The sequence below is a fragment of the Dinoponera quadriceps genome, unplaced genomic scaffold (genome assembly GCF_001313825.1).
Source record: "Dinoponera quadriceps isolate SergipeBrazil2010 unplaced genomic scaffold, ASM131382v1 scaffold4585, whole genome shotgun sequence".
Classification (NCBI taxonomy): domain Eukaryota; kingdom Metazoa; phylum Arthropoda; class Insecta; order Hymenoptera; family Formicidae; genus Dinoponera; species Dinoponera quadriceps.
In genome coordinates, this window is record NW_014559030.1 from 146,007 (window position 1) to 173,149 (window position 27,143).

The window sequence follows — 27,143 nt, forward strand, 5'->3', positions numbered from 1 at the left end:
CCTACATTTGCCCACAGCTGCCGACGAGAGTGCGGACGCAAGGATATTGATCGGACGTAGCCGCGACAAGTACCTGCCGACCGGAAACGTCAGCCGCACGGCCAGGATATTCGAGAAGGAAAGCGCAGCATCGAAGTCGGACGATTCGTCGCAGGTGTCCGCGGCGCAACGTGCGTATCCCGCCGCCATAGTCGCGGGGAAGCCGTACAATGAGCGGATACAGAAGGCTTTCGCGTTCTGGAACAAATGAGAATATCTTCCTGAAGCATACTCCTCGAATACGCAAATCGCGTGCACGAACACATATTCAGTCATCGTACACGACGAATCCGTGCTTGAACGGTCGACGAATTAAGGGTTGCAACAAATCCCGTGTCCAATAGGAAACTTTGTTCTTCAGAAGTTCTCAAAAGATGTACATTTTTCTGTTGGATATAAGATGCACAACTTATCGAGGGAAAGTGTTGCAATCTTTAATCTGCACTGAGAACAAAAAGTGGGAGAATCAATGAAATTTTGCTTAAACGAATCAAATATTTTCAAACACAACGTTTAGTCCATTGATTAAGTTATATAGTTGCTGTACTGAGTTATCAATTGATTCAACGATTGCGATTTCATCGGTAATATGTTGTTGAGCCAAAGTATAGTTTGTTCAGTGGACTCAATATTTTTTTTTTAATGCAGGTGACCGCCGATTTTTTCGATTCAACTACTTTCTTCTCAGTATATCAACTAAACACAGGTGAGTATTCAGGGTTTCAATACTTGGTTCGAACACTTTTGCTCGATGCAGTTCGAAATGCAACGATAGTCCGATCAGAGAACTTTCTTCGAGAAATAAGTTCACTCATTGAACCATCGGCCGTGTTCCGAACTGCATCAGGAAATAAAGTGTTCGAACTATTTTGAAATTCAATGTACAAAAACCTTAATACGTTCGAAAGCACACTTTTCGCTTTAATTGTCAAAACGAGATAATTCTGATTATTCCCGTAGAAATTTTATATAGACGAAAGATTTGTAACTCCGATCGATCGCGCCGCCAAATCTGCGAAGAAGCCCGACCCGAAGCACGTACTTATCGAGAGATCGCGAACCCCGCTTATTGATCAGTCCTTATTTAAACGCTAATCATTATACTCGCTAAAACGACCGCTCCTATATCGAAAATATGCCCATGCGAGCCTTGTAACGCTCGCATCGGACTTAGACGTTGATTTTGAGACGTTTAGATTTCCTCCGCTACATATTTATACGCAATCGGCACTTTTTGTTTTGGTCCACTTTATCGTACGAAATGCGGAAATTTCAATCCGAGAGATGTTCATGTACATAGTTGAACACGTGATGTTTCGCAAGCGATTGACGGTATTGTATCTAGTATTTTATATATATATATATATATATATATAAAATACTATATATATATATACTCGGCTGAATGCATAAGTGTACTTTGAATTGTTCACGCGACTTGCTGTACCCGCGCGGCAGTTACACTACTGCCCAAATATCGGACGGGCAAACAACATCTGTATTACTACTATAAGTTATTTACATAGAAAAATAAAGAATATATCTATACACTTACGGTGGGAATGTTACACGAACACACTGGTGTTCACGAGAATATTTTTATTTCTTTACAAAATATATTTATTACTAAACAACTGTTACACATTGCGAGCAACGTTTGCACTCTTTGGACGCGTACTTTTGCTTTAATTCACGACACTATTGGACACTTTGACTGGGTTTGGTGGGGCGTTTCTGAAGGAACCAGCCGCATCGACTGGTCGTCGCGGACAATAGCTCCGCCACTTTTTGGGCGTTCTGCTTTTCCTCCGAGGATGATTTCTTAATCTGCGAGGTTCATAATCATTGATATTAATGCCGCAGCAATCGTTACAGCATGCTTGTGACGATGGAAAACACTTTAGTCATAGTTCGACAAAAATTTTGTTCGACAAAAATTTTGTTCGACAAAAATTTTCTATCGTCTCCATCTCAATTTAAATTCTACTAACTTCGTCGAATTTTCTTCTAACTTTATATCCTCTGTACGTAGCCTGTATCATGGTGGCCGCCTCTTCCTCGGATTTGACCGAGTCCGTACGATTCTCGGAATACCTCGATTTCTTCACCACTTTCTGCTGCTTCTTCGTAGGGAGCATCGTGTTTTGTTCCCATTGCTTGCGGCTGTAGCCATCCGAGACGTTTCTCCCTTGCTGATCGTCGCAATTCCGACGGCTCTCGCATGCGTGTCTCTTGAAGAAGTCCAAAGACCGCCGTGGCGACTCGCCCGCCCCGTGAAATCTCGTCTCGTGAGCGACAGATTGGCTGTTTCTATTTCCATCGCATTGCGCTTTCATCTACGAAGGGAGGAAAACGCAGCGAAAATTGTCCGGTGGATACTTAATCGCGAACGAATCACCGTGATCATTGCTAACGCGTCTTCGGCTTGTCCCAGAGGGATCTGTATAACAGTTCTGAAGCTCACTTACCGTCCTCGCATTGTTGTTTCTGCCCATATTGCTCAGACATTCGGTCAAGATTTCAGGCGGAAGCAATACGCCTGACGAGGTTGCGACTCTTGAGGTGTACTTCCTCGATTCTCTTTGCGTTGCGCTATACCGTTCTGAAAATAAATGTAGGAGGAATCGTCGATCACGATGCGAGCAGTTTCCACATTTTTAGCGTTATCAAATTTTCAAAAGGATTTAAGGAAGGACCTGAAGGACGCGAATCTACGCAACAATAACTCTGTCCGCAATCCGTGTGTACCCTTCCCGGCGGTAAGGGCGAGTAATCCTTAGGCGGAGAATTTGGAGGTGTGGGTTTTGCACGTGTCTTTCCCGCTTTCAGTTCCGTGACCTTCGTCTTTTGATACTCCTCGAGGTACAGCAGAAATTCGCGATACGTGACATAGTTCTGAAAAGTGAGAAGTGTTTCAACAGATTTCGTTTCAAAAACGGTGGAGAAATCTAGTTTACTGTGCTTCCACGTGATGATAAAACGTAAATTACTTTGTCTTCCCCGGCCCAATTGCGATTTGTGGGTTCACTGAGCCCGAGTAAATCGATCCAGTGGTAGTAATCTTCCGTTTGATTACCGTACCAATATTTTATGATGACAAACCTGCAGAATTTCATATCGATTACACATACGCTCATTTATTAATGACCTTATTTGCACACGCTGCGAATCGTTTTACAGAGCTCATATGGATGAATAAGAAAATCCATACGCCAGTCCGTCGTCCACCATCTTTTGCACTTCCGGGTAAGACATCAGTTCCATGAATTCCGGATTTTCGGGATTCCTCTTGACGTCTACTAATTGCCACGGAGCTATAAGACCAAATCGGACACACCTAAGCACATCCAGCATATGCTGTTTTCTTTCGCTCCAATCGTGCATCAACCATCTCACGGCGGACATTAGGACCTCCATCTCGCTGATGGGAAAATTACTCCTTACTGTCGCGTACATTTATTTTTTCTTTCGCAAACTTTAGCTGGCGAAACGTTTTGATGATCAAAAAACACAATATTCTCGAAATTCTTTCGAACGCGATAAGGTACCTGTTGACGCAAATGTAATTGGACTTCAGCAGTAGGCAAAGTTCGTCCACAGACAGTTCTAAGAAGTCTTTGGTGCTGACGAGCATCAAGAAGAATTTCATGATTCTCGGCACCATCAGCTCCATCACAGCAGTGTTTCCGATCTTCTTTGCTTCCAAATACAACAGAAAAGCAGTATCCTCGGAGAAGAGCTCGTCATTGTCAATGAACGCCCAGCATTGTTCTTCCAGCTCTTTGTAAAGTACAAGATTTGAGAGGAGCGATCCCGTTAATATACCTCTTACATTTCGCTTGAAATACAAACTTTAAGTGCAAGACGAAATGCACACCTTTGATGCCGAGGAACTGCGCGGCCATGAAGATCTCCAGGATATTATCTCTTCGTAACAGCTGGTAGCTTTCGCTGGTTGGACTGATCATCCAGTCGTAAATGATAGAGAAGGCCTTAGAACTCACGTTGCTCTACATTCGACGGGTATAATCGATCAAGTTTTCATCCTAATCATGTCAATGGACGAACTGTGGCAATTCTTTGATCGAGCAGTTGGACACAAACGAGAGAAAGAGAGCTTACACCAGACAAATCAATATCCTTGCAATTCTTCTCGTCGAAAAACATGCTGTAACTTTGCAGTACAAGCAGATGACAGTAAAATTCATCCTGATCGATTCGGACGACGCAATCGGCGTTCCTTTCAGCGGCACGGAACAAACGAATGAAACATATTTCAATATGACTAAATTTGTATACAGCAAAATGACTTTTTGGCAAAATGTAGCGTGTCGTTATACAGCCCAAAATTTTATCGTTCAAAATTCTGTTCTTACTTGTAGTTTGTGATACGCTTGGCTAATTCCTGATACAGGTCGGTCTTCTCCGGGAGAATGATATTGTCCCAATTGATCGGTTGCTCGTTTGTAAAACCCAGCCTGCTCGCGGAGAGGAGAGATGGTGTGAAAGTAGTTATTTTCAAGATACCTACACTATCCTCAAAATTTACGTGCGGAAAACGTGAACGAAACTAACGAGGCGAGTGGAACTTCATTTGTCGGTGATGGTTGGTGAGCCGATACTTGAGGTTGTCTCTCTGCCATTTCCGACGGAATAAACTTCGTACTTGGTTGAGTTCGCGGCTTGTAGCTCGCTTCGATGTAAGGTAACTTCTTCTGCGCCTGATATTGCAAGGTACACAGGGTTTCAAAACGCTTCGAACACGTCCTCTCAGTTCGGAACGCAGCCGATGGTCCAATGAGAGAACTTACTTAACTTTACTCTCATTGGATCACCGTTTCGAACTGCATCGAGAAAAAATATTCAAACCATTTCGAAACTTTATTCACATTATCGTTGCATCAAAGTCGAGAAATCTATACCGTTCCCATTTACAAAAAATCAAGTTGATCAGCTTGACTTCGGAGAGGCTCACACACGTACATGTTGCTCTTTTAGTAAATCATAAAATAAAGTGTTAATTTAATTTCACCTGCAACTGATCGATCGTAGACGGTGTGACGCCAGGCGGCAGATCAACGTATTTCGCTCGACTCGCGGAATCGGGAAGAAATGTGCCACTATCGAAACCAGGTCGGCCAAACTCCGCTTTGACGTTGACCTTCGTGCGTCGCGGATCGGCGACCAGAACGCTGAATTTCTTCGACTCGAACACCACCTAGAAGGGCTATGCGTCTGCTCGGTGATCGACATTCCTGACTCCGGGGGAGTCCCAAGGTGGCAGCTACTTGAACCTACGAGTGCCTCTTTACCTGATTCGGGATGATCTTGAGATTACCGCTGGGTGTAGCTCGAAAGGGAAACACACGATTTGCCTCGTCAGCCTCGTTCACGCTGATGAACGTCGGGTTCGCTTCCTTGGCGCGCGATTGCGTCCGTTGGATCAAAGAGCTCAGATTCGAGCTAGGTATCGCTTGCTTTCGGCCTATTACGTCGCTCGCTTCCACCTGTCTGCAAGGTTGTAGCTCTCTGAGTGAAATTCCACTCGAGAAGTAGAGTGACAGCGGAGTCACTCAAAATCGAGTGACTTTTCATGCGTGTGGAATGAATTCTTCCGCTCTGAACCCGTCGGATTTCGTTTGAAATCGAAGAGTGAAACGACGAATTTGCGCTGGTTTTAAGCGAGATTGCGTCTCGAATCTACTACCTTGGACGATGGTCCGCAGGTTTCGAAGCGTCAATCGGCGAGCATTGCTTCTTCCAAACTCGCTTGCCTTCGACACACTTCTGCGGCCTTCGGCTGCGAGTCGCGTTCTCGCTCGTCTTCTCTTGAGACCTGATAGGAGCTCTGGGAGTATCAGCTGTGCACTTAGATTCCTTCAAGCCTTCTCCTATCTGCCTTTCAGGCACGACCCGAGGACGCTGTAACGCCGATACGAACCCTTCCACTTGGTTCTCGTGATAGATGTTTACGTGCAGAGAATGCTGCTGCCTCGACGCACGACGGTACCGTCGAGAGGTGAGCTTCCGCCGAGGTAGCGGATATCTCGGTGACCGAGTTTCCGGAGTCTCCACTATCTTTGTCCTTTCCAAACACATTTCCCAATATACGATATATTAATAATCAATTTTATGAGAAATTAGTTTTTATCAAGTTGAAATATTACATAAAAAAATTTGTAAGTTTAATTTAAAATTATCTTAAACACATGGAAGTAACTTTCATGGTTTTGGTCGTCATTTTATGATCGCTATTTCACAATGATGATTATCATTTTATGGTCGATCCGACGTTGTCAGAGTATTGTGACATCACTGTGGGCACAATCAAAACTATAAACTTTCATCATTCTACCGCAAACAGATGCGCTCACTTGTCAGGTAGCGCGGAGCTCGCGGTTTCCGGTCGCGACGTTATCGCTGCCACCGTTTGATCGGACTTCGAAAGTCGCACAGGCACCTTCGAGGTGGAGGACGGAGGCGTGCTGGACCTCCCGTGATAGAGCACGACGACGCTGCTCTTGCTGTTGTCTTCTCGCGGCCGACTGAAAGTCGCTGATCGATCCGCTTTGAGGTCGCCTGCAAGAAGCTCAAGCTGAAGACGGGATCGATCACGCAAGGAGAAGTTCACGTTAAGAAAAGTGCGAAGATATTTTGTTCTCAGTGTAGTTCTTCGGGTTGAGGAGGCAGCAAGAGCCGAGGAAATCCCCCAGAAGATATCCTGAGATCGTTCAGGATGCGCTCGGGACGTTCTAAGACACTCCTTGTGGCATCCTGGACACATTCTGGATGATTTCTTCGGACATTTTGTGCCATCTGGATGACCCAGTCTCTGACGGGATACTCACGTTTCCTGCTGTTCCGTCGAATCAGTCTTACGATCCGCGGTGTGCTGCTCTCCTTCCTGCTGTCACCACAGTACATTAGGCGCCTTAAAAGGAGACAATGAAACGACTCGCGGCTTGGAAGCTTAAGAAGCTCGCGTGAGCAAGAGTTAACTTCCGGGATAGTTACCAAAGCCTCTCGCCGAGTTCACGGCCGAACGCTTCACCGTCGGCCAGCGAGCACCTCCCTTCGAAAGTCACTTGTGGCTACGAAAGATTCGAGAGCAACGGCTTGAATCCGAAGTGTTCGCGACGTAAACTCGAGTTTGACCTTACCTCATATCTCCTCGAACGGCTGCACGACGCGGGAGAGCCGATGCGTCGCGACGTCGCGATCTCGCCGGGCCCTCCTTCGGTAACTGAAACGCGCGTCTCCGCGAGGTAACACACGCGTGTGAAGAACCGCTCGTGGCGAGCGGAACAATCCGTCCCGCGTTCTTCCCGAGACCAACTCCGCGTGACATCGCACACGTGAGTCTCGTTAACACTTACATCACTTACGTAATTTTGCCGCGGCTTTTCTGGCAACGAACAGCTGCTGAGAGCAGCGCGACGATCCCGACGGCGGTTCGAGAAGATTCAGCTGATCGCCCGCCTCGTACCTCAATGTTCGACACGCGAGCCGTGACCTACGACAAGACCGTGTCACTCTGGAAAAGTCAAAAAGAAATGATCATACTACCTTCTCAAACGGAAAAGACAGAAAGTACGCAGGGAGGAAGTGTTAGATTCAAATAAAGAATTATTCCGATGTTCGAATCTTTAACTGGACCAAATAATATTTACTTGATCCAAGTAAAATATTTTCCAAGTAAATTTCATTTAATTCCAGTAAAAATTTGCTAAGGAATATTGGAATAATTATTTGCTTGGATCTGATACATTTTTTACTCTGCCTACTTTATGAAGTGGAATCGCAGAATGCATTACCTCGGATTTAGAAGGTTGAGTTCCGATGAGAAACACGAATCGTCCTCGGCGGTTGTAGAGGTGTCGAAATGCCTCTGCGAACACGATCGAGCAATTAAGTATTCTTTATCGAGTCTGATTAGATATTAAAATTATATTTTGAAAACGTAAATATAAAATGATCATATTTTAATGAATCTTAATTCTAATTTGTCTTAAGCTATCAAGTGTACGTCATGATACGTAAATTAACGTCACAATTAAAAAAATTAATGTCGTAATTAGCACTGACGAGGAATCCGATCGGTCGGTCGAGAAATCGCTCGCTCTCTCTTTTTCCAAAAAATCGCGACATCACCGTCGGCGTGCTCTTTACAAACAAGATCGGCAAATAATTGACCACGTTGAATGTTTCACGCATCTCGTTTATACGGTTACACTCACGTCGTCATAACGTGCGCAGCCTCTTCGCATGTTACGTAATCACGTCCAAAGGATGACTCGGCATAATAACGACTGGGACTCGCTCCTTTTTCGTCTTCGTCGCGTGGCGTAAAAAAAGCGGTAAAAATATATATTGTATATAAATGGGTATGCTGTGACGTTTAACACGAACGGGACATTTGTAAGGGAGCAGCGTGCGCGTGTCCGAAAAGGCCCTGGAAACTTAACAGCTGACAGATGAAAGCGATTGACAAGAGAACGTCCCTCCCGTCGCGTTCCCTTTTCGAAATGAAGAATTATTTCCGAATCGAAGGTCGTCGAGAAATTTAAAAAAAAACGTCTAAATTGCATCATTCGAGCGTACAGCGAAGAAAATGTCATGCTCCTTAATTTCATGAAATAATTCACTCGTTAAATAACTTCCCGCATAAATATACTTCCTATTTACTTAACTAACGTATAAAATATACCATGCATGGACTCGTTCCAAGTTTCTTCAAAGAATCGCTTGAAATTTCAAACGCGAAGACGTTCGGGAAGAGTTATTCGCGTCTCCGTGCCGGAAGAGAATGACAACTTTCCACGAATATCAAATGTTTTCCACGAACGATCGCGTGTGAGTCTTTGTATCGCCGGTTGACGGATGCAAATTTGACGTAATGACAGCCAATTCCGCGCGCGAAGGTAACCGTGCTCATCGATGTGTACGAAGGACCGGGTGTCGACGTAGCACAAGAAGATTATAGACTTTCCCAAGCCGGGGAACCTTGAGACCTATTCGATAGCACCTGACCATATCGGCTACAAAGCAAGTAATTGAAATAATTACCACACTTGTGCCGATTCAGCAGACCTACAGAAAGAATTATTCAAGGCAATCGTCATTACGTTCGCGTGTGGAGGTAGGAAGGATGAAAGCTGCCCGCAGTCCTCTACCAATGGTCTAATGATTTGCGCAAAATGATGTTCTTCGATGGACACAACTACAGAATCAATAAAGTCCTTTTGTCATGGATCGGCCAATGGCCATATCAAACAAGCAGAAGAAGCAACGCTATTATCGTTATTATAGTGTCTTTAGCTGGCTCCCAATTCGTCGCCAAGGTACAACCGAGGAGTGTTTTCGGGTGTCGCGAACTTTGAAATTTGGAATTGTTTATCCAACGAGCACCGCACGGAAAGAAATCTCAGTTATTGCAACTAAATCTCTGGGAAAGGAAAAGATATGTCTGTTACTGCAATTGAACACGCTTGTTTGAGTATTCAGCTGCATTAAAACTCGATTGAAACAACCGAGTATGATTGACTGAATAGAAATCTTTTACAGAAGTCTTCCTGTTTTTACAATCAAGTTTTCGTCTGGCAACGCAGGCAACGGAAACTTCAGTTACATTAACGGAGTTGTTTTTCCCGCGCGTGTATCCTTTTTTTTTGGTTTTATTTAATTCTTCATATTATCTATTTTATATCTATAATTGCACGTTTTAAACATGCGTTTTAAGGTATGCGGTTTGCTCTCCATTGACGATATGGACGTCTTCATCGATTCCCTCTCGCCATTGGTGGTCGATATGGGCTGCGGAGCCAAGTTCTTCACTTGCATATCGAAGGCGACGGAGGTGTGTGACCTTAAGAAAATTTCGCAATCGTTTCCGCCTATCTTTGTACACACATTTTTTTTAGATACGTTGATCGTGTAGAGGAAATTATGTTATCGCCGACCCTGGCGATAATTATTTAAACGATTGGCGAATACAAAAGCTCAAGCGCGTTGAGAATTTGGAACAAGTCGCTCTATATAATGAAGTCTAATTGTAGATCAGGGCGCTTTTCGAGCAAATACAAGACGATTGGCAGGCGCTATCGACGCCTACAAGCGTTGAGATTCTTAACAAATACGCACGAAATGGACGCAAGTTTACAGTTATCTACGCGGGTGAGCACGATTTTATAAGTAAGAAAGCGGAAGAATCCTGGAGAAAGTTTCAGGAAATCGTTCACGAAATTATTTAGCATTATTTAGCACAGCGACGTTCTAGGTAGAACAGAAAATCACGATGACGCTAAAATGATAAGAAAATTTCTACAAAAACTCACTTTTCAAACATTTTTCCATCATTCTGATGTTATTTTATGATGTTATCGTGATTTTTCTCTTCTACCTGCGGAATCGAATCCTATCCTTTTGTCATTGAATTGAATTGCTCTGATAAGAATCGTGGACAGTTCTATTCCAAAAATCGCAACGACGAGTTGAAAACCTGCGAAAGGAAACGTTCGGGTGTGTTTAGGCTCCTTTTATTCCGCGCTGGTGTTATTCATGTTGGTGCCGTTGCAACCGTTATTACTCGGCTCCTCGAACGATACGGCTCGACCGTTATTACACGAAGTCGAGTATTACATCGACATGGACAAATATTACTTCCCGATTTTAATTCACGGATATATCACAGCTGTGATCTGTGTGACGATAGCTATTGCGACAGACACGATGTACGTGATTATGGTGCAGCACGTTTGCGGACTGTTTGCGATCATCGGGTGAGAATCTCTCCGACATACGCTCGTCGGTTCTCTCGCGGTACATTAAGATCTGTATTTACAGAAGAATTGGTTTTTCTTTTCGTAATTGTCAGGAAAAATAGATTTTCCTATTGGATACCAGATGCGTTTTAAGTATCTCACGCGAGGCAAGTTTCAAATCAAACTTGGAACGCAAAGTATCAAATAAACAGGAAAGGCAACCTTGGAGAACTCGTGTCGATTGTTTCAGGCAACAAGTGGAGAACATAATAAAGGAAGAGAAGCTAACGGTGGATATCAATCCACCTGTTGAGAACGATGAACCGTATAGAAACATAATAAAGAGCATTTACACACATAAGAAAGCTCTAAGGTTTGCGCCGCAAAACGTAGACTACGCTGTAGTCGGTTTTACCGTCCTCTAGTCACTTGTAAAACTCTAGTCACGTGTTAAATTCTTTGAAAAAAATATATATATGTATGCCAGCTAATATATATGCTCTGATTCAAACGTATCAAATTCATATATTCCCGCAAGGTTCGCCAATCTCGTGGAAGCCGTGTTCAGCCCGATGTTTCTCTTCGTAGCAGGTTTCAATATGCTTATCGTAAGCATGACGGGCGTCACGGTACGTTCACTTCATTTATATTTTGGACATGGTCGGCGTATTATTTCGAGAAGTCCTGAGATATTTCGCTAATTATATAAAAAACTAGGAAAGAGCATATAGAAAGTAGATGGTGAACAATAGGAATAATTATAATTTTTAATTAGGTTGAACTAAATTTTGTCGCAATATTTAGAATGTCGATTCTATTTAGGCAATGACAAACATAGACAAGCCGTCGGAATTTCTAAGACAAATAACATTCGCATGTGCCTTGTTAGTGCACCTGTTTTTCGAGAGTTTTCAAGCACAGCGACTGATCGACCACAGCGTACATATTCACACCAGCTTGTACGTATAAACGTAAAAAACGAACACTCTGTAATTTTCTCATCAACGTACGTCGCATCTGATCAGATGAATCGCGATTTTCTCTCACTCTCATTTCGATTACTAAATTAAACTAGAAAAACAGAAAAAAATCTTAATCAACTTCGGATATATCGCTTATGTAACACAATTAATATTTTTCCTTTTGCAGGATAAACACGGCGTGGTATCACGTCTCGTTCAGAACGAGAAAGATCTTAATCTTCATGCTGATGAGAACGCAAGAACCTTGTGTGTTAACGGCGGGAAAAATGTTCGTTATATCCATGGATACCTTTTCCACGGTAAGATGTGCGCATTGCACGCGTTGAACGAAAAATATTATATATTTATCGAATGAGAAGTAGTGCGGGAAGTAAATTATCGAAAAATTCGCAAATATTTCATATTCGCACTGACTGCGATTACTTATAACAAAAATGACATCGATATTCATTATATATAAATATTGTGACTTTAATACTGTCTGTTTTACTTCAAGATCGTTCGCGCATCCATGTCCTATTTCACGATGCTGCGGTCGATGCGATGATTAAATCGCTTCCGTACCTCATAAATTGATCTCGCTGTACTGTGGATCCTCTGGAAAACGAGGACGAGTACGCAATCTTGTTGTTCACGACCGGATTTATATATATATGAGCTTTCCTATATATTTTACTTTCGTGGGTTTGTAGACTGGCAATTCTACGTTCGTTTTTATTTGGTTCAGTTTGAATTTCACATTATATTCGGGTATACCTTTCCTGACTAATTTTAGAAACCTATACAAAAAATATCGAAACAAGTAAAATTTCTGTCTGTGGTACACAATTATTAGATTATCAAAGAAGCTCAATTCTTACTCTTCTGCGTATATCTTTTCCTTAGTGATAAACAAGATATCGTCGACATATCTACACAAAAGCCCGCTGCTTTTAAATTTGGGGAACAACTTATTGCACATGTCTTGATAATAGATATCAGAAAAAATTGGCGACAACCGCAAGCCTTGTGGTACACCAGTTTTTATCAAGTATTCTTTACCATATAATTTAATCTATATAAACAAAAGAAAGAAAATGAAATATTAACATAATTTGCAACTTTAATTTAATATTTAATTCGGTTTTACCTTTTGTTTTAATAATAATTTAGAGATCTTAGGGATCAATTTGTTACATCCTACCATTGTAGGTTTTTTATCGATTATACGGATATTTTTTAATGGCAACATTTCTTGAAACAGTCCTATGTTCTCGATAACATATTTTTTCTCTTTTCTGCATTTACACATGCTAAGATAAAGGGGCAAATGTTGTTTAACACATGTTTTAATGATGTTAAGTAATTTCTCTGTAAAATAGAATAGTTTGTTATGTGTTTACTTGATTGGCAAATATCTTTTTTTTAAATCTAGATGTCAAATAAATGATATAAATTATACCTTGTATTATTGACCCAAACGCGTCTTGTATATCACAATGCACATAATACAAGTTAGTTTTGTTTAACTTTTTAAAATTAAGAATTTGTTGAATACAACGTTGAACAGTTGGAATTTCTTCTTCATATATAAAATATTTGCAATATAATTGCTGCAAAAATGTCATAATAATCCCGATAATGAGAGAATTTTTTTCATCTTTGCACCTAAAATGAAATACAATGTTTTCAAAATGATATACAAGTAATAATATTTAAGGCTATTGTCTTATTTATGTATATACATTGCTATAACTCTTAATCCAAGAGAATTTGGAACCAATCTGTATTTCTTAATACAATCTAATGTATTCTGTGTTGCCTGTTTGTCGTATACAAACGTCTGTTTAACCAATATAAGATCACCCGCTTTTACTTTTTCATTTATAAATGCATCCTGTATTTGACACCAGTCATCTTTTGTAATATAAACCCATTGTTGTCTTATTCCTATTAATACTGTATATTTATGTAAAATTTTTATGATATATTGTGCAAAAAACCAATGCAACAATTTGAGTATGATGATCCATTTTTCTTTTATATTTTTTAGTGGATACAACCATTCAATTTTGGAAACCTGCAAAGACAAGCTTATAGTAAATATTAGATATTCCAGTTAGTAAGTTAATAAAAAGAAAAGATAATACTCCTGATAAAACTAAAATTAAAGCCACAATTTATGTTCTATTCGCAAATAAAAACCTACATCAAGCTTTTTCAATAATGGTTCTATGCTTAATGATCCTACTGCAGTAATTATATCTCTTCCCTTATTTAGATGTTCATTTTTTCTTTTAATTTTCTCCTTTATAGGGTGAGTTTTCAGGAGATGGTGCACAGTTTTCTTCACAGCTTTGAAATTTTGCCTTGTTCCAAATAATTCTAATGGAACATTTTTGTATAATATATAACCAAAAAAAGATTTTAATAAATATACATGTATTTGACCCTTGTATCTCTGTTTTGCTAACTTTTTCTCTGCTTTTTTCATTATATTTTTTAATTCATCAAGATATTTAAATTTCTTATGTTGCTTTTTGAATTTTTCTAATATAGGTGAGAGTGTTGGGGAAATATTAGAAAAATCAATATGCTCATCATTTTCTTGGAGCCCAACTTTCATACTTATAATCTTATGAAATATATCTTGACTAGTATTTTCTGTCTCTAAAATGTGAAATTTTGAAATTTTTGCTCTTGTGCAAGCTGTTTTTCTGAGTTGAGATCTAGATTCAAACAATTTCACCTCGGAATTATATTTATTAATTGGAATAAATGCCAAATATTGGTGACTAAATTGTGGTGCTAATTCATTCTTTCTACGTTTTGTGTTTCTTTGGTTTTGGTCCCTCCATTGAAATGGTCTTTTCCTAAAAATAAAGCTGAGTTACAGGAGAAAATAAGCAAAAGTTTTTAAGTTTAATTGTACCATAATTATATCATTTCCCTAAAAGTAAGAGAATATAAATCATGCTGAGAGAAGTTCACAAACAGAGATTCAATAACATACTTATTTCGGTATATATCTCATAAATACATTATACTCAATAAGTAACAAAAAAAACTCTCACCTTTGGCAAGTCCTTTGCATGTTCATCAGAAGATTCCTATGATTTGCATTAGATATTGTATTGCTTAACTGCAAGTCCAAACGATTTATAGCTGTCATAATAACACTAACTACATTCAGCGAAACGATAATTGAGTAGAATTAATAAGGATAGGCGATTCGTGTGTTCGATATATATGCTCTTTATATATGTTTCAATCTCTTTTTGCTCCTTGATGGTGGTATACACGTTATAAATTATGTTTAGATCTAGCCAGAGTCTTAGTCGTGTTACATCGAGATCTCCAGATGATACACAGCCAATGAAATGGCTCTTTGCCAACACAAATTATGCACATAGATGGCACCCACGTTCCTTTGGAGGACGGTTTGGAGTTTTTGTTTCAGAACGCAGCCGACGTCCAATAAGAATTTACTTTCAAGTGACTTTCAGAAGATAGGTTTTTTTATTGGATATCGAATATGTTTCGAAACGCGTCGGGGAAAAAAGTGTTAATTCCGGTTACTAAAACATTCAATTACTAAATTGTTATTTATGATACGTGATGAAAATTATAACATCACGCTGATCACTGCATCAATGCGTTCCTTTTATTCTTTCCTGTATTCTCACGCTCGTTTATGCTATCCTTGAATGTGTTCTACCTCGGATAACAGTGTAGTTAGTTCTTGAATAGCTAAAGGGAACAGACCCACGTACCGCTCGTGTATGTAAAACATAACCTATACAAAACAAATCACTGCAATGTGCCAATGTGACCTTTTTATCAATAATACTTTTTTTTAAAGAGAATTGTTCATCCGCGAATATGTTACGAGGAACGAGCAGGTTATTACCGTCAATCACCGTGAGTATCATGTTTACGTGAGGAAATTCTCAACGAAAATAAACTTACCAACCTATTTTTGTCTTTTCGTTTTTCTTTAATAATATACACGCTAGTTTTGTCGTAATTATCCTTTTCTTCATTCAGCAGACTTATGGGTACAAAATAACCAATAGATACTTGAATTTTGTGCCGGTTGTAGTGGAACAAAGTGGACGTGGTGAACGGGCATATGACATTTACTCCCGTTTGTTGAAGGAACGAATTATTTGCCTTATGGGCCCGGTAAAAGATAAACTTTTTATGTCGGCCGCTAGTTTATAATGACATAACAGTCAACTAATCTATCTGGTGTTTTTTTTTCTCTCATAGATCACTGATAACGTATCCTCTGTGGTAATTGCACAACTTCTCTTTCTTCAGTCGGAGAGTAGTAAAAATCCAATTCATATGTACATTAACTCGCCTGGTGGGAGTGTGACAGCGGGACTTGGAATTTATGATACTATGCAATATGTCCTCCCACCTGTAGCCACATGGTGTGTAGGTCAAGCTTGTTCCATGGCTAGTCTGCTCTTGGCATCTGGAACCAAAGGTATGCGCCATTCCTTACCAAACGCTAGAATTATGACACATCAACCATCAGGAGGGGTGCAAGGACAAGCCACAGATATTCAAATCCAAGCAATGGAAATTCTCAAGTTGAAGAAACAGATCAATGAATTATACGTCAAACATACTGGACAAGAATTAGAAAAAATAGGTATATATAGATACTGCGATTTTTCCTATTACATGTAACTTCACATACTTTATATTTTCATAGAAAGTAGCATGGAAAGAGATAACTTTATGAGTCCGACACAAGCCAAGGAATTCGGATTAATAGACAAAGTGTTAGCGCATCCTATGCAGGAGGAAACAGCAGAAGCAGAGTTGGAAAAAACAAAGAACGTGCCAACTCAGCTTTGATGTTGCTAAATATGATAAAATGTGGTATATACAGTTCTCATTTCTTTGCGAGGTGTACAAAAAGAAAGAAAAGTTGTATTTATCAATATTTAATAATAATAATAATAATAATAAAATATTTATAAAACAATTATAAACTATGTCCTATTCAACTGTGTGTGTGCGCGCACTTGGGAGTAATATATCTACCCTTCTTTCAAATTGGTGTATGTATAAAATACACTAACTTGTAACAGCAGTATAAATGAATATCGGTATAATATGATCGTTTAATCTCTCATCGCGTTATATCTTCAGAACTAGAGGCAAGCACAGTATATTGCTAGTGGCAAATGGATAACACTTGCAGCATATGAAAAAAAAAAACATTCACCCTAAAGTGTACCATTGTATGTTTTATGGTCCGCCTCTGTCGAAGTTTTCATAGCCCAATATTCTCCCTTGTATATATAAATTTCACGCGTGTTTAAAATTCACTAATTTAGTTTAGTATCCCTATTTATCAGTAAAAACCAATGTATTACATTGCTTTTACCTACCCTGTTCGTATAACCATTATCTTAAAATCCTGTTCATCATTCACGTTACGCGAATGCGATACGAGCACGCAGATACTTGCATTTCATTCCTTTCGTTTATCCTAACTTTGAGTGCAATTTTATCGAATTCTGTTGACAATTATATTGATCGGAATCGTACGAAATAAAAATAATGGAAGACAAAGCCTTGCTTTCCCGGGGGGGAAATATTTATACACACACATCATGTAATTAAATTTGACATGTGAATGCGAGTGTGTATATAACTTCTAATAATGGCAGTTTTATATACTTAGTTCTTCTATATAGTATATCAAAATATCCCGTTTAAGATCTATTATCACCAGAGAGGATTGCTTTACGAAGAAAAGCTCTATAAAAAGAGAAAAGTTTCATACATATATATATATATATATATTATATATTATATATATATATATATATATAAAGGGACGGAATAAATTGTCATAAAGCTGAGCCTTAACTAGAATTAAGTAGATCTGCTCGTAAAAAGTTGATCTTCGCGATATCTCCGAAGACAGTCCCCTTCAAAATTGTCATCCCTCGAAAAAAAAAAGCCCCAGTCTCGTACGTTGCGTTTGTCGCGACAATCACATTGGATCTTACTGCGGACAGACCTGCGCGTGTGCGAGTATCAGTATGTCTTTCTTCTCTTTCGGAAATCTAAGCTCCCGGCCCGCTAATCGCGCGGTCTCGAGCTCGCGCTCAGCCAGGGCCAATTCCATCGCCACGACTCCGCCGCCGCTCTCGTGCTCCCTGGCCACCCAATCTAACGCCATTTGGCTACGCATGTCGTCGTCTAACGCGCGGTGGCTGTAATGCGCGACCACTTCCTGCCTGCTGCACTGCCTCTCTCTCATAGCCTTCAAAGAGCCGTTCCAGTGGAGCAATTGAAAGACCGTCATTAACTCTTGAAATTCCAACATCGTTCTTCCGCGATTACACTCCAACATAAAACGAAACGCGCCTATTCCCGTGTTCGGATCCTCCTTCTCGTCGCCGCTCCCCTGGAAGCACACGCGTGTCGTAAACGCGAACGTTCTCACCGTACTGCAGGGAGAAACGTGCAAAATAGAAAAATTCTTGTACTTTATTTACTTGCGCTTGGCTACCGTTCGACGTTGCCGAGGGTTTCGCGAAACTAGCCCTGGCTTCCGCGACAGCCTTCTCAATGAAATCATCGGTAATTTTTCTTGACGGATGTTCGTTGAACACGGAATTCATCAGTGCAATTTTCGCCGCTGATCGGCGCGCTTCAGCCTTGGTGGGGCAATTTTGGAAACTCCCAAAGCAAGATCCACCGGGGAGCGTCACGTAGCAAACGTAAGGTGGACTAGTACCAGGGACGGACTCATAGATGACTAACGCACCATTTCTCAATTCTGCCCCTCTGCTCTGTTTCATCTGCCAGAATTCTTGCAGGGCTTCCACGACATTTACTGTTTGCAGAAGAAGGTAAATGATACAACACGAAGCTGCTTGTGTATAGTTGACAAAATTCAGATCAGATATTTCGTCATACCTCTGCCGTAGCCCTGAGAATGTTTCGCAAAGCTGTTGACGACTGCATCCACAGCTTCTCTTAGAACTTGCTTAGCACGGGCATCCACCAGTCCACCTGTGACCCCCATGTTTTCAGGAACACGAGACTTTGTCTTAACTGGCATCATGCCCTGCATTACCTCTCAGAAGGTTGCAGTCATTTATTCTGAAAGTACAAAATATCCCTTTGACACATTATTTCTAACATCCTGACCAACGATATGGAGAAGCAACGCCTTTACTATGATAAAGAAACATTACATCGTGCATGAAATAGCAAACATATATGCGAAAATTTGCGAGTCCACTCCAACAATTAGCAATAAATAAATAGTGGGGAAATGCGCGTCGTTCGCGAGTCGCAGCAGAGAAAAAATGTAAGAAAAGAGAGCTTTTTTACGACGAGCACGAGTCGCTGTCATCGTTGATGAGTCGTCGAGGACACGACGCGTGCCGCGAACTCACCGAAGAATCGCCGAGACAATGCTATGCGGGCACACCGTGTGGTATCTTCCTGGTGACCGTCGACGACGTTTGGTACGGGTGAGGGACAGCGGCAGAACGACGGTGGCATCGGGCGTGAGAAAGAGCCCGGGAGGTCCGCGCGGAGACCCGGATGCCCAGGAATTCGCGTAAATTACTCTCCGATCGGTGCGCACCGCAGGTCGAGCGCCGCAGGATCAAATTGCAAGACACATATAACGCGTTTAATGGCCCCGGACCGCTGACGATTTCCAGAAAACCAGGACCGTGCGCAGCTCTCTGGGACCCCGCGCCACCGCTCTCGCTCCACGTCCGTCGCTGGGTCCGTTCGCCTTTTTCACTTTGTCGCCGAGGCTTGCCAACCGAGCGTCAAGTAGCCGTGTCTCTCTTTTTTTCCTCCCGACAGTGCCGTAGTTCAGCGACCGCAGCCGGTGGGGTGTCTTGCCGATCCGTTCTTTCGGAAGAAACTCGTCGCTGCACAACACGTGCAGCAACGTGGTTAGTAGCATGTTGAGAGCATGAGAGAAATCAATCGATCGAAAACAGCAGTGTTATGATACGTCATACGAAAGAACCAGACGATACTTTATGGTATTTAGCTTTCGACAGGTATGTCGATATCGAATGTTTCGATGTAACATTCGACCGCATCGAGGAAGACTTCTTTTTATTATTTGAACGGCGGCGAGGTTCTCTCGCGCATATTCTCATGTCAACCTCTCGTGTATGTGTGTGTGCGCGCGCGCATGTTACACACATACTATCCGCGCCTCGTATGTGTGCACCTGTGCACATTAGCGCAACAGCTTGGATAATTTGAGAACTAAATGACTGAAAGTTCTCGCGAGAGGGCTCGACGATCAGCGCGCCGCATCATGGCGATTGAATATCGAAACGTTAAGCTCGTTTCTAGAAATACACCAATCAGACCGCAGTATTTCCAGCACGCAATTATCTAGCAGACAAAACGTATCGTATGCCATGGGCTTTACTTCCGGTTTACCGGGAGATTAGAAGATCCAAAAGAATCACAGCGAATCGCTAAAGATTCATGTCAAAATCCTGAAAAATTAAAATTTATAGAAAAAATGAGATCTGCGAAGATTCACCAACATAGTTGCTCAAATCCTTAAACTAAAGATCGGGAGTTTCGACAAACGTGGAAAATAATATAAAAACCATCAAAATTTTTTAACATTTCTTGCCTTTAAGAACATTTTATTTCTAGAAGAATTTGATTTTCTACATCAATTCGAAAGATATCCTTTTTAGTCTTTTAATATATTGTAAATCGAGACTAATTAAATGAATAATGTGCGCGTCATCTGTAAGTAAGAACATAAAGCTGGATGACGCAGAAGACGTTCGTAACACGTTACGTTATATGCTCGCCGTAAACTTATATGTAAGCCTGTACGTAACAGTAAACTTAAGTCAACGTACAAAAAAAATTGTAACCTATCAAAAGCGCGATTATACGTGGTTAGACACATCATCCTTGAAGTAAGTATATGAAATTTGTAATTTGATGAATTCTTTGATGATTAAGTTACAAGTTAAAGAAATGACAAATAAATAATAGTCTTGTAAAACAATTTTTGTACTTGTTCTATGTAAGGTTAGATATAAAGTTAGATATAAGGTGATGTAAAAGGTTGATGGTAGTTTGTGTATTGTCTTTAAGATTCTTTCTCAAAAAATAATTAATTTGACGTTTTCTTAAATTGAAAATATCGTAGAAACATCACAAGAACTATGGTAGAAAAACCTTGAGTATGCTGAAAATGGTGAAGATATCATGCATCTCTGCTTCAGTTCTAGAGATAGATACTGCAGTCGTGAAGATGATTATATAATTCTATCTGGCAATGAGATACGTTACTGAAATGTTTAATGCTATTCTATTTTCTGGTTACATTCTATTATTTAATGACTTGAAATCTAATAACTTTTTATTGTATATTCTCAGGAAAAATCAAGACATATGATATAAGAGTAAGATTCAGATCTAAAAAAAAAGAAAAAATGCTGCTAGCAGTGATAGTAAGTCTCATGATATACTAAACATTTTTAAGATAATTACTGCAATAGTTCCTTTGATTTATATTTTACATTTGTAGAGCCCAACTGAACTGTCAACTATTAATTTCATGGCATCAAAACTTCATCCACTCCTAGAAGAATCAGTCGGAATGTCTACAAAGGTTTTCTTCAAAGATCTCGATGCTAAATTAACATTTACACAGAGCTGTTTAATGTTACCACAGGTATTAACTTTAACAAAAAGTTCTTTCTTTTTGACAGAGAACGTTAGTCATAGCTCAAGTTGGCCAAATAAATAATGATAAATATGAAGAAAAGATTCTCTGGAAAATTAATGTAACATGAATGTCTTCAGTATTGCAATATTTTAACATTCGTTCTTTTCCTCTTTCTCTCTCTTCTATTTATTTATAATTATATTAATCGATCTCAGTGTGATCAGAGTGTAACATAATTTCATGTGCAACAATATATGATATGATAATAAACACCCCTCTCACATCTGAGAGCTATTCACGCATAAAATAGAAGATAATAGGAAACTCGAGAAACTTCAATTCCACAAAAGAGATGCACACTTGCAGCACAGTGACGATATAATATATCGAAATAATAATTATTCTCGTATCCTGTAACCATTTTTGCAACTTGTAGATCCTCATTATTTCAACATCACATGCTACCGTTAATCACACACTGTTAATTATCAATCCTGCATAATTGCTAAATGTAACAAACACTCAGAGTGGTCGAAATTCGGCGAACCGACCGACTTGCGGGTCGAGGAAATATCGGCGACTCGTTGGTTAACGTAAACTTCGCGTCAGGAATCCGGTCTAGGTTGGCGCGTTCATCCACACCCGTGTTCCCTAATTAACCGCGGGAAATATCGACGACGCCCTCGAGTACACGTGGCAAGACCTTCCTCACCTGCGGGACGATCGCCCGCCACGGAAGCAGGAAGAAGTCGGTTTGGCGCGCCGCGACGATTTACGCGCGCATGTTTCCCGCGTGACGGCGGCCGGCGGTGCAGCGGTGTGCATAGCTGCGTGTTTGTATGTGTACGACGGATCAGCTGAGTGCCAGCTGTGCCGCGCACCTCGGCCAATCAGCGGCGAGCGTACTGGCGGTCGCCGCTTGGACGTTCCCGCGAAACGCTGCGAGCTCGCAGACGCCAGTGCTCTTCGCGGGAAAGTTCACCGTCCGCTAGCGCGCGTCCTCGCGATTAATGCCCACCGGTTCGTATCGTCGCAGTTGCGAACGTGAGTGCATCGTCGGCTCTTGGCGTTGTGCAGCGTTGTGAGTGCAAACGCGAAGGGAAACACGAACTGCCCGGCGGAAATACAGTGTGAATAACGCGCGGTTGCGGCGGACTTTCCTACCTTCTGCTCGCCGGGAATCGGTGATCCTGGCCGCGGTTAACACGTCTGTCCGTCCAGCTGACGTTCGATCGCCACATCCAGGAGGGTAAATACGGCGAAACGAAGCTGCCGCAACGCGGTGTTTCGCCGGAGGGACATCGACCTCGCGCTCGCGCCCGGACACGTGGAAAATTCGGCGCACAGTGAGAGAAGCACCGGAGAGTCGGGGATCCGTGACAACGTCGTATACCACGAAAATCACCAAAATTTGCCCCCGTTCTTTGAGGTTATGTACCACTTATAGAGGGCGTCGCGACACGAACAGGGGTTGGTCACAGTTTCGCGCGCTAGTCTCCCGCGCTTCGAGATCCACGTCCCTTATTTTCGGCGGAATATTGTTAATTCCCGGCCCGGCTGCACTGCGGAGTGGCTTGTAAAAGAGCCAGATGAATTCGCCGAGCGTCAAAATCGTCGTCCGGCGGGAATTCTGAGTCGTAACACCGAATCAAAGGCGGCCAAGTGGACGTGCGTTAATGGCGATCGGGTGCGCGTAGGCTTCGTGTCGTCCCTCGCTTTTCGGCATTTTCCTGGGAAAACCGTCGCGGCCGGATCGAGGAAAACGCGCGGACGTCAGTTCCAAGGACCCCCGGTGCCGGGGACGTATAGAAAAAAATTATTCCAGCGGCAAACATTTTCCGTACACGTTGGCAATTTCGCGGCAAGATGCCACAGACCAGGTGAGTGATCGATGTTCCATTTGGCGTGTAAATTTAGATATATCTCTCCCGTATGGTTCCCGGGGGACTCGGCGCACGATGAAATCGATTCGACGCGCATCGATTGACCGATCGGAAGTACGTTCTTTCCGTTCGCCCTCGAATTTTACGCCTATAACCTTCTTCCCCGACGTGCATTCTTTTCCGGGAGAACAGATTAGCAGATTTGCCTCTGTAATATAATAATTTGGCGTTCCCTGGCTCTTCAGACAGCATTATTCAGCCTGTGAATCTACGAATCAACGGCATTTCAACCATGAACGATTTTTCACATTCTCATAGATCCGTTGAGAAAAAAATTACCTTCACTGATGCGGAAAATGCAATGTGCAATTTATCTGTTTTATATAACATGCCACAGTTTCAGAAAATTGTGCGATGAAGTGAATCCTTCTTGTATATTCAGTTTACAGGAGAAGAAGTCTTCGCAGACATATCTGCAAGGAGGCAAGACCCAGTCATCCCTAAAACGTAAAAGGCGAGCAACAGAGATCTCAGAGGACTCCGAAAATATATATCCTCCTAGCAAAGTACCGTCGTTGTCTCATGTTCCTTACACGGAATCCTGTCACAATACACAATCGGTTGACAGTGCGTGTACTCCCCAACATCAAACGTCTCCACTGAAGGAACAACAGGAACCAGCCACATGGTCGGAATTGAGAACTGCGACTTGTTTCTTGACACCATCAGCCTCCAACAGTTCGTCCAGTAGACCTAGTCCATTACCATCCATTCCATGGGCGGATGGCTCTCAAGTGTGGTCTCACATGTGCCTCGGGGATCAGAAGACTCTAATTCAAAGGGACCCACAAATGTTCCAAAGGCATCCGACATTGCAGCCAAAGATGAGAGCAATCTTGTTGGATTGGTTGATTGAAGTATGCGAAGTGTACAAACTACATAGGGAAACTTATTATCTCGCTATGGACTATATAGACAGATTTCTGTCTATTCATCTCAATGTACCTAAAAATCAGCTGCAACTGATAGGCATAACTTGCCTTTTCATTGCCTCCAAGGTTTGTAGATTTTTATCGCCGAGTAAATTGTGCGACATAAAAATACATTCACATTGAATGAAACCGTTTGTAAGACAGATTATTTCGATTACAGGTTGAAGAAATATACCCGCCCAAAATCGCAGAATTTGCGTACGTTACTGACGGGGCCTGTACGGAGGAGGAAATCTTGGGAGAGGAGTTGGTTATCCTGAAAGGCCTCGGATGGAATCTGTCCCCGATAACTGCTCCGGGATGGCTCAATATTTACATGCAAATCGAGTCGGGCGATTGGTCGAGGCCGAATACCTTCATATATCCACAGTACGGTGGATTACAATATTGTCAAGCGGCTCAGCTATTAGATCTGGCGACGTTGGACGAGAGCAGTTTGAAGTTCCCTTACAGTCACATAGCTGCGGCGGCGATTTACCATACTCAAGGAAGGGAGTGCGCGTTAAGGGTATCCCGATTGTCATGGGAACAGCTCGCTCCTTGCGCCAAGTGGCTCGCAGCATTCGCCACTACTCTCGCGGAAGAGGACGGTGAGTCCCTCCTGAGGTCTACGATCACATCCATGGAGTCGCACTCGGGATCTGGACTGAGGGCCACTGTACCTAATATAGTTGTGGACGAGTCGCATCGCATACAGACTCACGTAGTCGATCTGAAGATGTTAGACAAGGCGCAGCAACGATTAGTTGGAGAAGTGCCCTGCGGCTACGTCAACGACTCGGAGACGACTATCGAGTCCGGTAGGCAAAGTCCTAACGAGAGTGGGCTCTTGACTCCACCGTCTAGTAGTCAGAAAAATTCTCCTGTACCGTCGCCGTGTCCCACGCCACAACTGCACCCTTATACGTAATTTAATATTTGCAAACGCTTAATATTATATGATAAATTGTTATGTATTGCCTATACGTCAATTATAACTCGGTAATTACGACGATGCTTGTGGGAGCGTGATCCAAGTACTGTAGTAGAAGCATTGCCACATGCAAATAAGGAAAAAATTTATGTTTTAATATATATATATATATATATGTATACATATATATATTTTATATGTATATATATATATATAGTTTTTTTCGATAAGGCTAATATTCGCATCTGAAGTTATATATTTCCTAATTGCGGACAATCGGAGCCTGGTAATAATAATAAAACAGGATGTTTAATAGTTTTTAAACACTTACTAAAAAATAATGCGGAATTAATGCGACATCACGTATTTTTATTACGAATGGTCGAGATAGCGCTCTAGAGTGTCAAAGCATTTATAAACTTAAATAGAAGCCGTGACTACATCGTTAGCTTCTATGATTATTATCATCTTATATTTACTATCCTCAAGATGCGAGATAAGCAAGACAAAAATAAGTGCCTTATTAGTGCCCGTAATGGAGGAAAGGAAATATCCTTGATGAAATGAATTTCTACCTGATTTTTGAGAGGAAAAGATATAAAAATGTGAATAGTATTCTTTTATATAACTCGCTTTACTGTAATGCAATGTATTGCGGCGATGCATTACCGAGTTGAATGAATGTATTTTTATGTATATGTGAAGTTCCATTAAAAAAAAAAGAAAAAAAAAGGAGGTATATTCTTGTTCTTAAATCGAGCGTGAGTGGCGAGGGATGCATGTGAGGGTCGAGTGAGATGGCAAAATAGTAATATAATAATAATAATAATAATAAAGATGAAAGCCGACTAATAATCTTTAACGAGTTAAGCATTATAAAATTTTGTGGTGAATTTGCACTGCCCAGTATGTACTAACGTGGCGGTTTATACATTGTATGAAGAGTTTGACAATAAACATTTGTAAACTTACAACACCGAAAAAGACTGTTATCTTCGGAAACCCGTCTAGGATGGATCCATTTCGCCGATACGATGAACAATATTAAAATCTGCGATAGGAAGAAGCAGGATATATACGACAGGAAAACGAGGCGAGGGAAACGCTACGCCGCGTACAAACAACTTTAACAATTCATCGGCCATCCTCGATCTTCCTCGACACTCTCCCCTTCAACAAACAAGAAGCCGACGATGACGCCGACGGGAGGAAAGAATTCGCTGACGCGCGGGCAACGGCCGGAGCGACCGCTTTCTCGGACGCGAACGCGGCGCGAGTCCGGATTTTAAATTGAACGACGACAATCGATTAATATCGCGCGGCGCTCATTCGATATGCGCTGCCTTACCGACGCGCAGGGAACGTTCGAGTGGCGCCGCGACCGCCACGCCGTGGAACGCAACGGCGCGTTCTGATTCGCCGCTGCGTTCGCATTCAAGTTGTCAAACGGCCGGCCGACCGTTAACAGGCAAACGAATCGCGCGACGAAATCGGCTCCTCGGTTGTTCGCGGGAGCGCCAGGTCGCCGAGATCGAACGTAGTGCTACGCGCGTGTGACATAAGGTCACCCCAGTGTGTCGATACGCGAACGTCGTCGATCCCATTTCCACAGTGACACCAGTGCGGGTGCATACGCATACCTCTGCGCGGATACCCTTTGTTCGCAGAGACGGCGGTGGGCTGACGCGGAGTGTGTGAGTGGTGCGAGTGTGAACTTGCTGGTCTCCTCCGAGTGTGACTGTTGACTCCTCGTAAGTAAATTCGCGTCCCGTATATCTTCGGTTTTCCTCTCGTGCGAGTATATCGGTCGAGGCACGCGCGAATGTTTCGCCCAAAAGTTTTTGGTTAGGCTGGGGCGGGGGGGAGGGGAAGGGAG

At 41.9% G+C, this 27,143-nt stretch overlaps 8 protein-coding genes across 12 annotated transcripts in view; 5 read left to right on the forward strand and 3 right to left on the reverse strand.

Moving 5' to 3' along the window:
• LOC106750128 overlaps positions 1-1,589 on the forward strand; it is a 48,758-nt gene extending 47,169 nt beyond the window's left edge. Inside the window, exon 57 of the mRNA XM_014630235.1 lies at positions 18-1,589. Within this exon, the coding sequence (XP_014485721.1) occupies positions 18-250 (233 nt within the window). The 3' untranslated portion in view covers positions 251-1,589. The remainder of the gene's footprint in view (positions 1-17) is intronic.
• Positions 248-9,226, reverse strand: LOC106750129. The gene is made up of 18 exons (XM_014630237.1): positions 8,277-9,226; positions 7,854-7,927; positions 6,888-6,970; positions 6,414-6,618; positions 5,747-6,124; positions 5,352-5,550; positions 5,072-5,257; positions 4,615-4,760; positions 4,416-4,517; positions 4,162-4,279; positions 3,917-4,049; positions 3,588-3,819; positions 3,251-3,460; positions 3,030-3,141; positions 2,736-2,934; positions 2,508-2,641; positions 2,031-2,375; positions 248-1,866 (listed from the first exon to the last, which is right to left on the reverse strand). The coding sequence occupies exons 1-18, from the start codon at positions 8,304-8,306 to the stop codon at positions 1,738-1,740; spliced, it is 3,015 nt and encodes a 1,004-aa protein (XP_014485723.1). The 5' UTR covers positions 8,307-9,226; the 3' UTR covers positions 248-1,737.
• A 194-nt stretch (positions 9,227-9,420) lies between these two features.
• LOC106750124 (odorant receptor 67a-like) lies at positions 9,421-12,423 on the forward strand. Its single transcript, XM_014630231.1, has 8 exons — positions 9,421-9,895; positions 10,095-10,212; positions 10,568-10,817; positions 11,050-11,172; positions 11,338-11,428; positions 11,622-11,758; positions 11,949-12,081; positions 12,279-12,423. Exons 1-8 carry the CDS (start codon positions 9,767-9,769, stop codon positions 12,327-12,329), a joined length of 1,032 nt encoding a protein of 343 aa, XP_014485717.1. The 5' UTR covers positions 9,421-9,766; the 3' UTR covers positions 12,330-12,423.
• Positions 11,764-15,115, reverse strand: LOC106750122 (telomerase reverse transcriptase-like). 2 transcript variants are annotated; one of them, XR_001374914.1, is made up of 8 exons: positions 14,836-15,115; positions 13,971-14,634; positions 13,507-13,841; positions 13,224-13,429; positions 12,912-13,132; positions 12,643-12,836; positions 12,347-12,561; positions 11,764-11,870 (listed from the first exon to the last, which is right to left on the reverse strand). XR_001374914.1 is itself a non-coding variant. In XM_014630228.1 (7 exons), the coding sequence occupies exons 1-7, from the start codon at positions 14,931-14,933 to the stop codon at positions 12,426-12,428; spliced, it is 1,854 nt and encodes a 617-aa protein (XP_014485714.1). In that variant the 5' UTR covers positions 14,934-15,115; the 3' UTR covers positions 12,123-12,425. The 2 variants fall into 2 exon arrangements, 1 of the variants encoding a protein (XP_014485714.1); XM_014630228.1 differs by lacking the exon at positions 11,764-11,870 and having other exon boundaries at positions 12,123-12,561.
• Positions 15,116-15,323: 208 nt separating this feature from the next.
• LOC106750127 (ATP-dependent Clp protease proteolytic subunit) lies at positions 15,324-16,988 on the forward strand. Its single transcript, XM_014630234.1, has 5 exons — positions 15,324-15,541; positions 15,624-15,682; positions 15,809-15,946; positions 16,034-16,424; positions 16,488-16,988. Exons 2-5 carry the CDS (start codon positions 15,644-15,646, stop codon positions 16,631-16,633), a joined length of 714 nt encoding a protein of 237 aa, XP_014485720.1. The 5' UTR covers positions 15,324-15,541; positions 15,624-15,643; the 3' UTR covers positions 16,634-16,988.
• Positions 16,159-19,364, reverse strand: LOC106750126 (LIX1-like protein). 2 transcript variants are annotated; one of them, XM_014630233.1, is made up of 5 exons: positions 19,201-19,364; positions 18,716-18,901; positions 18,292-18,632; positions 17,811-18,200; positions 16,159-16,244 (listed from the first exon to the last, which is right to left on the reverse strand). In XM_014630233.1, the coding sequence occupies exons 2-5, from the start codon at positions 18,870-18,872 to the stop codon at positions 16,227-16,229; spliced, it is 906 nt and encodes a 301-aa protein (XP_014485719.1). In that variant the 5' UTR covers positions 18,873-18,901; positions 19,201-19,364; the 3' UTR covers positions 16,159-16,226. The 2 variants fall into 2 exon arrangements, with proteins under 2 accessions (XP_014485719.1, XP_014485718.1); XM_014630232.1 differs by having other exon boundaries at positions 18,283-18,632.
• A 1,147-nt stretch (positions 19,365-20,511) lies between these two features.
• LOC106750123 (G1/S-specific cyclin-E1) lies at positions 20,512-26,240 on the forward strand. 3 transcript variants are annotated; one of them, XM_014630229.1, is made up of 6 exons: positions 20,512-20,721; positions 20,958-21,261; positions 21,339-21,485; positions 22,089-23,359; positions 23,805-24,420; positions 24,515-26,240. In XM_014630229.1, exons 4-6 carry the CDS (start codon positions 23,346-23,348, stop codon positions 25,262-25,264), a joined length of 1,380 nt encoding a protein of 459 aa, XP_014485715.1. In that variant the 5' UTR covers positions 20,512-20,721; positions 20,958-21,261; positions 21,339-21,485; positions 22,089-23,345; the 3' UTR covers positions 25,265-26,240. The 3 variants fall into 3 exon arrangements, 2 of the variants coding, with proteins under 2 accessions (XP_014485715.1, XP_014485716.1); XM_014630230.1 differs by having other exon boundaries at positions 21,188-21,261; XR_001374915.1 differs by lacking the exons at positions 22,089-23,359; positions 23,805-24,420; positions 24,515-26,240 and having other exon boundaries at positions 20,516-20,721; positions 21,339-21,892.
• Positions 26,241-26,741: 501 nt separating this feature from the next.
• LOC106750161 (transforming acidic coiled-coil-containing protein 2) overlaps positions 26,742-27,143 on the forward strand; it is an 11,150-nt gene continuing 10,748 nt past the window's right edge. The window contains exon 1 of the mRNA XM_014630292.1: positions 26,742-27,018. The gene's annotated coding sequence lies outside the window, so the exon portion shown is untranslated. The remainder of the gene's footprint in view (positions 27,019-27,143) is intronic.

What these genes read in the sequence shown, in the direction of transcription:
- LOC106750129 (XM_014630237.1), bottom strand. Translation starts at nt 8,306, where the DNA reads ATGCGAAGAGGCTGCGCACGTTATGACGAC. An exon ending in AAGCGTATCACAAACTACAA is followed by an intron (nt 4,280 to 4,415) that starts GTAAGAACAGAA and finishes TGCCGCTGAAAG; the next exon opens with GAACGCCGATTGCGTCGTCC. An exon ending in GAAACAACAATGCGAGGACG is followed by an intron (nt 2,376 to 2,507) that starts GTAAGTGAGCTT and finishes CTCCCTTCGTAG; the next exon opens with ATGAAAGCGCAATGCGATGG.
- LOC106750127 (XM_014630234.1), top strand. Translation starts at nt 15,644, where the DNA reads ATGTTACGAGGAACGAGCAGGTTATTACCGTCAATCACC. An exon ending in TTATTTGCCTTATGGGCCCG is followed by an intron (nt 15,947 to 16,033) that starts GTAAAAGATAAA and finishes TTTCTCTCATAG; the next exon opens with ATCACTGATAACGTATCCTC. An exon ending in ACAAGAATTAGAAAAAATAG is followed by an intron (nt 16,425 to 16,487) that starts GTATATATAGAT and finishes ATATTTTCATAG; the next exon opens with AAAGTAGCATGGAAAGAGAT.
- LOC106750124 (XM_014630231.1), top strand. Translation starts at nt 9,767, where the DNA reads ATGCGTTTTAAGGTATGCGGTTTGCTCTCCATTGACGATATGGACGTC. An exon ending in GCATATCGAAGGCGACGGAG is followed by an intron (nt 9,896 to 10,094) that starts GTGTGTGACCTT and finishes GTCTAATTGTAG; the next exon opens with ATCAGGGCGCTTTTCGAGCA. An exon ending in CCATGGATACCTTTTCCACG is followed by an intron (nt 12,082 to 12,278) that starts GTAAGATGTGCG and finishes TTTTACTTCAAG; the next exon opens with ATCGTTCGCGCATCCATGTC.
- LOC106750122 (XM_014630228.1), bottom strand. Translation starts at nt 14,933, where the DNA reads ATGACAGCTATAAATCGTTTGGACTTGCAGTTAAGCAATACAATATCT. An exon ending in CATTATTGAAAAAGCTTGAT is followed by an intron (nt 13,842 to 13,970) that starts GTAGGTTTTTAT and finishes TTGTCTTTGCAG; the next exon opens with GTTTCCAAAATTGAATGGTT. An exon ending in AATTATTATTAAAACAAAAG is followed by an intron (nt 12,837 to 12,911) that starts GTAAAACCGAAT and finishes TTGTTTATATAG; the next exon opens with ATTAAATTATATGGTAAAGA.
- LOC106750126 (XM_014630232.1), bottom strand. Translation starts at nt 18,872, where the DNA reads ATGCAGGGCATGATGCCAGTTAAGACAAAGTCTCGTGTTCCTGAAAAC. An exon ending in TTCTCAGGGCTACGGCAGAG is followed by an intron (nt 18,633 to 18,715) that starts GTATGACGAAAT and finishes TTCTGCAAACAG; the next exon opens with TAAATGTCGTGGAAGCCCTG. An exon ending in GCCAAGCGCAAGTAAATAAA is followed by an intron (nt 18,201 to 18,282) that starts GTACAAGAATTT and finishes GTGTGCTTCCAG; the next exon opens with GGGAGCGGCGACGAGAAGGA.
- LOC106750123 (XM_014630229.1), top strand. An exon ending in GCCTTTTCATTGCCTCCAAG is followed by an intron (nt 24,421 to 24,514) that starts GTTTGTAGATTT and finishes TTTCGATTACAG; the next exon opens with GTTGAAGAAATATACCCGCC.